Raw genomic sequence first — 7,837 nt, forward strand, 5'->3', positions numbered from 1 at the left:
GAGCATTAAAAAAAAATACTTATAGAACACAATTTATTAGTATTACTTTTTAATTGAAAAACTTATATATAGCTTTAAAAAAATTAAATGTCAAATTGAATGGGTTATCAAATTATTAGAAAGGAAGAAATGAGTAAGGGAGTTAGATAAAAGAAAGTGGGAATAAAAACACAAAACTTTAATTTAGAAGGAAAAAATAGCGTTTAGGGTTGGCAATGAGTAGGGTAGAGTATGGTTTAGACTCTACCCTAATCTTACCCGAGTTGAAAATTTTTTTAAAACTCTACTTTATCCTACTCTATCCTACCCATGGGTTGAGAATCTCTCAACCCTAACCCTACCCGCACCCTAAAGTTCTAAACCCTACCCTACCCGACTCTATCCGCAGAAACAAAAAAAAAAAGTAAATAAATATAAAATTCAACCATTCCAAATTTTATACTTATTAATAAAATAGAAAATAAAAAACTAAGTTCAAATTAAAATTAAAAACAATAAAATCTTAAAGAAATCCAACATAAAATTGCAAATAATATGATTATCAACTAACTTATTGATGATTATTTCAAATTTTTATAAGAAGAAGATTGTGAGTACAAGACTCACTTTCTTCACTATATACATAACTTTTATATATATATTATATAATATATTAAGGGTGCGAGTAGGATAGGATAGGGTATACCCTAAACCCGTATCCTACCCTACCCACAGATAAATTTGCACCCTATCCTATCCTACCTGTAGCAGGTAGGGTAGACAACCCTACTTAAATGAGTTGGTTCGAATTGGATACCCGCGAGTAGAGTATATATTGTGAGTCCTAAAAGCGTTATTCTCAAACTGTATTTGTAATGATTTTTTATTAGCATCACAAGACATCATTAAAAAAAATCAATGACTTGAAGAGAAGAATATAAGAAAAGTTTAATTTTTTAAAATAGATGGTTAAAAAAATCCAAAAAGATAATAAAAGTAGAAGAAACTAAGTGCTTGTTTGGGCGCCATTATTTTGATAAAAAAAGATCTTTTTTATTTTTAGCGTGTTTGGCAAATTTTTAGTAGTAAAAGTAAAAGCATTAGAAAAATAAAAAAAAAGATCTTTTTTGAGAATGTATAATTTACATATTTTTTTAAAGATCTTTTTCTCTTCAAAAAAAAGATATTTTTCATCTAATAAATAAACAAAAAAGTACTTTTATATCGTTATATTCAAACATAATTGATAAATAAAAAAATCTTTTTGCACGAGATACCCAAACATAAAATTACTTTTACTTTTCCATAAGATCTTTTAAAAAAAGATAACTCAAAAAAAGATATTTTCTTAGAAACTTACCCAAACAAACTCTAAAATGTGACAAGAATATAAAAAATATAAAATATAAGATTATAATGATAATTATAATTATAATTATAATTTAGACGGTTGATTTTATTAAGGATTGTGGTTAAACATTAAACCGTGTCAATTTTTTTTTTCTCCCGGTGAGGATCCGTTCCCCTGTATCCATATCTCTCGTAGAGACGTGAACAGAACACGAACCAAACGGATTAAGCACCGTGGTAACTATTACTTGATTGCGTGTAAAACAGTATCTAAAGTAGAAACCGAGTGGTGCTTCTGCTGCTTGGTATTCTCCCCCGAAAACCCTAACTTAATCCCCTTTCTGTCATGGCCAAACTCAACGACCCGCAAGAACCCGCCACATTCCCCTCAAAGCGCAAGCCCGATGATCCAATTCCCCAAGAACCCCTAATCAAAACCCCAAAGCTCTCAACTTTCGACTGCAACAACAACTCAATCAATCACCTCACCGATTCCGAACCTCTCGCCGAGAAGGAGAAATCAGAAACCGATGTCGTTCTAGATAAAGAAGCTGGGAACGGCGACACTAAGCTTCCAAATGACGTTGTCAACAATGATAAGGAACACGTGGTAGAAGAAGAGGAGTATGATGACGACGACGACGAAGACGATGAGGATGATAATGTGGAGGCTGAGGTGGACCGGAAGGGAAAGGGGGTTTTGCGTGACGACAAGGGCAAAGGGAAATTGATAGTAGAAGAAGAAGATGATGATGACGACGACGATGATGATGACAGTGATGATGATTCGGACGTAGACGGCATTTCCGGTGATGACAGTGATTTTTCCGATGATCCGCTTGCGGAGGTTGATTTGAATAACATTCTTCCGTCAAGGACTCGGCGGCGGACGTTTCAACCTGGATTGCACATTCCCAGTAAACCCGTTGATTTTGCCGCTGCTGCTGATGATGACGATGATGACGACAGCGACGCATGAAGCTTGGCAGGTTAGTGAGATTTTCAGGTTCAAATTCCGTTTTTGTTTCTAAATTCCTTTTTAGTTGTTTGAGTTGGGATATTACTAAAATTTTTAAGAAGAAAGTCCGAATTTTCCCCCCTTTTTGTTTTGATCTATTTGTGCTTGTTCACTAGGTGGTCTTTTGCCAATTGAAGTGTCAATTGAGAGAGGGAGTGTTAATGGAAACTATGGCCAGTGAGGCTTTTTTAAGGGTTATGTGTCTGTTTGACTACTCGCCAATTTCGTATGAACAACTGATTTTGCCTAATTCCTTGAGAGAGAGAGAGATGGCTCGGTGTCTTGGAATAGATGATCCTTGATGTTTGAGTTTTTGTTGTTATTGTTGTTGAAGAACCTGAGGTGCCATTTAGTTGTGGTGTGCTTGAATGAAATTTCATGCCATAAAGTTCTAATTTTGTTCATCAATCTTGCAAAAACTTACTTTTCACTGGGCTTTTTGCCGGTTTCTACTTGTATTGTTGAAAATGAGTCTAAATGTCTCTTAACAATTTTTGTGCTCATTGGTGTAAGATTTTACTTATTGAAGCACCAATTATATACTTTGAAAACAGTTCTTGTGGGTACTGATTAAGTGAAACTGCAAGGCTAGTTCTTCCGTGGTCAAATTTTTGTTAACATGATTCTTGTCGATTCAAGTTCACTGTATGAAGCATTTTATATCTGAAATTGAACATATTGCTGATTACATCATGTGCTTGGAAAAACTGATTAGTGGATGATCTGCCATTGGAGGCTTAAATTCATATGAGAAATATTGACTTAATCATTTATTTCTTTTCCATACTTTTAATTTTTACAAATACAAGCTTTTTGTTTTATAGTAATACTCATGAATATGATTGAACTATTGAAGACAGATTAGTTTAAATTTTCATATAACTTGTATAATGAGCAAAAAGTTTTGGTATTGAATAGATATTTGAAGGATGAAGCACTTAGATCCTTATTGGCTGTGTTGTGAAATCAACCAAAGTTTCTTTTAGTGTATAAGGAAGAAGACTTATTTTGTCTTGAGTTTTTCTTAAATAAAATGTACAAAAAGTGCTTTTAAGTGATTTTGAAATCATAGTTAATAGAAGCATTAAATCATTGCTTCTCTGGTTTAGAAGTAAAATAGTGTATAGCCTGTTGCCTTTTATTGTGTGCTTTTATTTTTGAGGGTTTTGAGTTGGGATTATAAATATTAATACTCCCATAAACGGGAGTTTGTTCCCCCACCTTGAACGAATGATCACAAAGTCACATTGGACTACCTGATAATTCTTGAAAAAAAATAATTTTCACAGCAAGGCTAATGTATCAATGCATATATTTCATGCCTCTGCCGATGTGTGATTGGTTATATATATGTGATCTTTTATGTTTTTATCAGATCCATCATTTTGTCGCAGCTGAGGAGTGCAGACTAGACCTTTCAACAACGGGTTACATTTGCCTTGTTTCTCCGTAGGCTGAGAATGTAGCTATATACTGATTCCGTGGAAAATACATGTTTTGTAGATTTAGGATTGTGAGGTTTGCATTGTTGCTTAAGCAACTGTCTGACTCTGTGCTTGTTTGATTGTTCTAATTACTATAATGACAAGAAACTTTCATGATTTGGCTAGTGAATAGCAAGTAATACTTTATTCATCATTCTCACATCGCATTTCATGTGGTTGTCTGCTTGTTTGGTTGTTCTAATTGCTTCTAACTAAGTGACTATACACAACCTTGTTCACTAGGATTGTTTAATTGTGAATTTATGAATAGCAGTTAGTTAATTCGTCTATCTCATATTGTTTTATATAATATCTATAGCTCTTGTGTCTCTGGCCTATGATGGATTTTGGTGAAAAGTTGAATGATGTTAATTCGTTAGGGTTTGCCTGTGTTGGAACCTGAAAGGGATGCTACTTTAATATTTTAACTACAGCTACTATCCCACCATATTTGACTGTTCTGCTGCAAAATGATTTTCTTTTTTTCTTTTTTTCCTTTTTTTATCCTTTTTTTCACATTAGGTACTTATTTTTATTTTTATTTTTCTCTCTTTTGGTTTTGGACATCTCTATTCATGTAATCGCTAGAATCCTGTCCATTCGACAAAGGTATGCAAAGAAGAAGATTTGCCCAAGTTTGTGGAACTTTGTTGATTTTGACAATGCGTTGGCATGGCTTCTGCACCAGGGTATGTTTTATTTTTGAGATGGAGTGGGGCTAAACCCCTAAAAAATCATTGGTTTTATGTTCAGTATATAACAAAATGTTAGCATTTTGCAAGACCTGACACATTTTCAATGCCATTTTACCTCTAATATATAAAACATCAAAAGTTAGTAGCGTTAACGAATTTGTTCTAGCAATTAGTTAGCAGTTCAAGGGTTAGGGTTTAAACAATCTCACTGCTTTCTATTTCCAAAATGAAATTGTGTACTTGATTAAGGTTGATTTTTTCATAACTGTAGGTTGATGTTTTTTGTTTGATTTTATCTGTTATATTTTTTCTCGAATTAGATATTTGATTCCCAATATTTGGATTTTTGTTGAGATCATCAATCTAGGTTCTAATGAAATTTAATAATGACCTCGGGTGGACAAAACTTACAGCAGTATTTGGTGAATTTCTAGCTTAGGAGCATTCAAATCAAACGATCCTTAATATAGTTGACCATACACGGCATTGTATTTCTAGCTGGGAATTAGAATGCATGTATAGAAGTGTTTGCAAACGCCCAAATTGCCTTCAAATAGGAAGCTGGAATGAAATTGTTACAATTTCTACAGCAATAATCCCTTTTAACTTGTTATTTGAAAAAATAGAGCACTACTTTGGTGTGAAACCAAAAGGTGTGTCAAAGTGACAAATTGGATTCAGTTATCGATAACGAAAAATGGTTGGTTGTAATAATAGTAGATTAATAGTTAAATACCATATATATAGTAGTAGAATGAGTCTCAGCAAGTTTTACCTTAGGGTTGGTGGGTTCGAAACCTAGGGAGTTTTCTGGGGTTTTAAGCTTCTCTGAATCCCAATTTATTCTTTGTGAGATAACCATAAAAAAATAGATGAAATTATAAATTTCTTGGCTAGTAAATCAAGATGAGATTCAAATAAATCCTCTACGTAACTGTCCAGATAAAAAGCCAGTTGAGAGTTGATATTGCAAGTATTCGTCATGGATTAGTATCATAAGAGTTAACTAAAAACTTGGTATATGAAAATTTTAGACGCTAACAAATAAAATTCTGGAAGATGTTATTGACAATTTAAAAAAAAGATGATTAATTTTGACAAAAATGATAAATCGTCAATTGAGTAAATAGAAGTTGACATTAAATATTGATGTGACAATTAGTAATTATTATAATAATTACAAAAGTTATTTATACTTTTAATTTTTTTAATATAAAAACATTCAAAATTTTTTTTAAAGAAAAAACCTTGATTCCTTTCTCTAAAACTCTCTTCATCATCATCCACCAATATTTTTTTCTTTTTTTTTTTCCAATCTCCTCACATCTCCAGTCTCCTGTGCTAAGTGTCTTTTTCTCCTTCACTTACAACCTTCAAATCAAATATGTCCATCCTCCTCATTTCCCTTTGTCGCCGTTGCCAACACCTTCCTCTTCTAACCAACTCTTTAACCATCGCCTTCCATCTTCGATCCCGTCCACGCCATCTTTTTCGACGTCAACACTAGCTGTTGTCGAATTCTCTGTCTCTCAACCGGTTGAATTTGAATTTGTTGTTGTAAGTGAAAGAGGAGGAGGTAGATGGTTAAGGGGATTGGGGGTGTGAGGAGATTGGAGATGAAGAGATTGGTAGATGATGATGAAGAGATGAGAATTTTAGAAAGAGTTAAATACTAAATCTATATCCGAAAGATTCTGCCACTAACAAAATGGTACATGACTTTTATTATTGACAAAATAGTCCTTAAAAGATTTTAAAATTTGACAAGCGTGTCTCCGAATTCGCCGGAGCAAATCTCCGGCAAGCACAATGTTGATGTGGCCACCGTATTTTGGTGACCTGGCAAACCACCCTCAAAGCCCCCTCCCCAATACACTGGCAAACCATCCCCAAACTCTAATCCCTCCCTCCCCAACGCAGACTCCCCCTCCATCTCCCTCCCATTGCAGCCCTCCCCCTTCCCTCTCCCTCTCCTCTCTCTAACGCACACTCCCTCCTCTTGCTCTCAACACCACCACAACTTCCACAAGTACCTAAAACCTAGTGCCCTGGTCTGAATCCGCGATTTGCGCATCATCAGCGCCAGATCTCACTGGATCGGCTCCTTCTTCCAGATCCCTCTCTGTCACACTTCTCCTCTTTCCTCTCGTTGCATACGCCGTAGGACGCGGTCGCCGCTCAGCCTCAGGCCAACGTTGTCGCTTCCGCTAACGGTTTTTCGTTCTTCGTTGCCAGGATCTATGGACCTCACTGTCTAATTGAAAACATTGCTTCGTTTATGATTTTCGTTGCCAGACCTTGTTGTGGCTACGATGGTGGTGACGGTGGTCCTTGATTGTTGAGGTTGTTATTGATGTTGAAGTTGTTGTTGCTGCGAGTGGTGGTGTTGAGGGAGGGAGGGGGAGTGTGCGTTAGGGAAGGGGTTGTGATGGGGCGGGGGCTACGATGGGGGAGAAGTGTGTGTTGGGGATGGGGGCTGTGACGGGGAGGGAGTGTGTGTTGAGGAGGGGGATTTGGGGGGTGGTTTGCCAGGTCACCAAAATACGATGGCCACGTCAATATTGTGCTTGCCAAAGATTTGCTCTGGCGAGCTCGGGGATACGCATGTCAACTTTTAAATTCTTTTAGGGACTATTTTGCCAGTAACAAAAGTCAGGTACCATTTTGTCGGTGCCAAAATCTTTTGGGTACTGATTTTGTATCTACATCTTTTAGAAAAAGGAAATTATGATTTAAAAAAAAATAAAATTGGAATGCTTTTAAAATTATAAAAATTAGAAACATTAGTAACTTTTGTAATTATAATAATTGTTAATTGTCACGTCAGTATTTAACGTTAACATTAACTTCTATTAACTCAATTGACGACTGGTCATTTTCGTTAAAATTAATTATCTTTTAGGGATTTTTTAAGTTATAATAATGCATTTTCAATTTTTTTAAGCTATGATGAATTATATCTATATATATAGAATAAATTGCATGCTAAAAAAATTATATATTATTCGTACATATCTACCTTATTTTCGTGTCATAATGATGTTCATAGTTTTTTTTCCTTTTTGTGGAACTTAAGAAGAGTGGTTTCTAAAAACTCCTTGTTTTTTTTGCACTAGGATATTCACCCGACGAATTCTTTGGATATTACAGAAGTATAAAATGGGCGACTTTTCTTAATGAACAAATTTCATTGTCATCCCTGGGTTTTTAGGTTCCGTTTTAACTACCAAAAAAAAAAAAATTAATTACCATTCTCTAAAAAAAATTAAACGGAAGAAAGATAGTTAAGACTTAAGAGACACAGACTTTTA

General features: G+C 34.8%; 1 protein-coding gene across 3 annotated transcripts; it reads left to right on the top strand.

Annotated features, from left to right (window-relative positions):
• Window positions 1,484-4,816, top strand: LOC107604841 (nucleolin). Of its 3 annotated transcripts, none has more exons than XM_016306545.2 (2): window positions 1,484-2,318; window positions 2,464-2,617. In XM_016306545.2, exon 1 carries the CDS (start codon window positions 1,676-1,678, stop codon window positions 2,306-2,308), a length of 633 nt encoding a protein of 210 aa, XP_016162031.1. In that variant the 5' UTR covers window positions 1,484-1,675; the 3' UTR covers window positions 2,309-2,318; window positions 2,464-2,617. The 3 variants fall into 3 exon arrangements, with proteins under 3 accessions (XP_016162031.1, XP_016162030.1, XP_016162029.1); XM_016306544.2 differs by lacking the exon at window positions 2,464-2,617 and adding an exon at window positions 4,420-4,816 and having other exon boundaries at window positions 1,490-2,318; XM_016306543.2 differs by lacking the exon at window positions 2,464-2,617 and adding an exon at window positions 3,723-4,121 and having other exon boundaries at window positions 1,492-2,318.

Source organism: Arachis ipaensis, chromosome B06 (assembly GCF_000816755.2).
Source record: "Arachis ipaensis cultivar K30076 chromosome B06, Araip1.1, whole genome shotgun sequence".
Taxonomy (NCBI): Eukaryota; Viridiplantae; Streptophyta; class Magnoliopsida; order Fabales; family Fabaceae; genus Arachis; species Arachis ipaensis.